General features: G+C 43.6%; 1 protein-coding gene across 1 annotated transcript in view; it reads right to left on the bottom strand.

Annotated features, from left to right (window-relative positions):
* Positions 1-871, bottom strand: part of bfsp2 (beaded filament structural protein 2, phakinin) — a 4,946-nt gene that overhangs the window by 3,131 nt on the left and 944 nt on the right. The window contains exon 2 of the mRNA XM_035670840.1: positions 148-230. Within this exon, the coding sequence (XP_035526733.1) occupies positions 148-230 (83 nt within the window). The remainder of the gene's footprint in view (positions 1-147; positions 231-871) is intronic.

Below are 871 nucleotides of genomic sequence, written 5' to 3'. Positions count from 1 at the left end.
GCAATAGTTTCAGAAAGGCTAAATTATAACGATGATGTGACTAACTGAGGTTCACAAACGCACCTCAAACTGATGAGTTAAACTGATTTACAGCCATCAATAATCAATAATCACTGTTCCCATTAGTGCGTGTGTGTGACCTTTGACCTGTCCTTAAAGTCCTCGGCGTTGGCCTGAACGTTCTCCGTCTGCAGCATCAGCCGAGCGTTGTCCAGGATGGCTTCACTGACCTGCAGAAAACGCAGGAAATCAGAGAACTGAGAGCAGCTGCAGCCAGCAGGGGGCAGCACACACACACACACAGAGGAAGCAGATTGAGCTGTATTCAGTGATCAATATGATGCATTATAATTGATTACAGGTGTGTTCAGTTGTTGAGAGGAGTTCATGAAACATCACAATATTAAAACTGCACAATGAATGGAAATATTAATGAAATCTCAATATGTAAACCATAATGCATTGCGTCTCCACAGTGTGTACACAATGTGTGTGACTTTCTGACTGAGTTTATACTATGTGAGTTCATTGTACAACTACTGACACCAGAGAACCTCAGAGAACCTCAGAGAACCTCAGAGAGCCTCAGAGAACACCCTATCACAGAGCTCTGCTGAAAGTTACTAACAAGCTTTATATTCCATCAGTTGACACACTGAGCATAACATCCTGTTGTTGGCATGAAAGGAAGTGAACGTTCTCACTGTCAGCGGTTTAACTTTCAGTCACAGGACACAGTCGGTCTGTTGTTCCTCTGACTCACCTTAAACCAGAAGATGTTATAATGCAGCCAGCATTGTCTACCTGTCTGTGTATGTCCTCACTTGTCTGTATACATCCTCTACCTCTGTCTGTAGGCCGCCTCTACCTG

Source organism: Morone saxatilis, unplaced genomic scaffold (genome assembly GCF_004916995.1).
Source record: "Morone saxatilis isolate NCDOM2014 unplaced genomic scaffold, NCSU_SB_2.0 Contig23, whole genome shotgun sequence".
NCBI classification, from domain to species: Eukaryota; Metazoa; Chordata; class Actinopteri; family Moronidae; genus Morone; species Morone saxatilis.
Note: the sequence above shows the minus strand (reverse complement) of the source record. Positions and strands in the feature narration are given on the sequence as shown.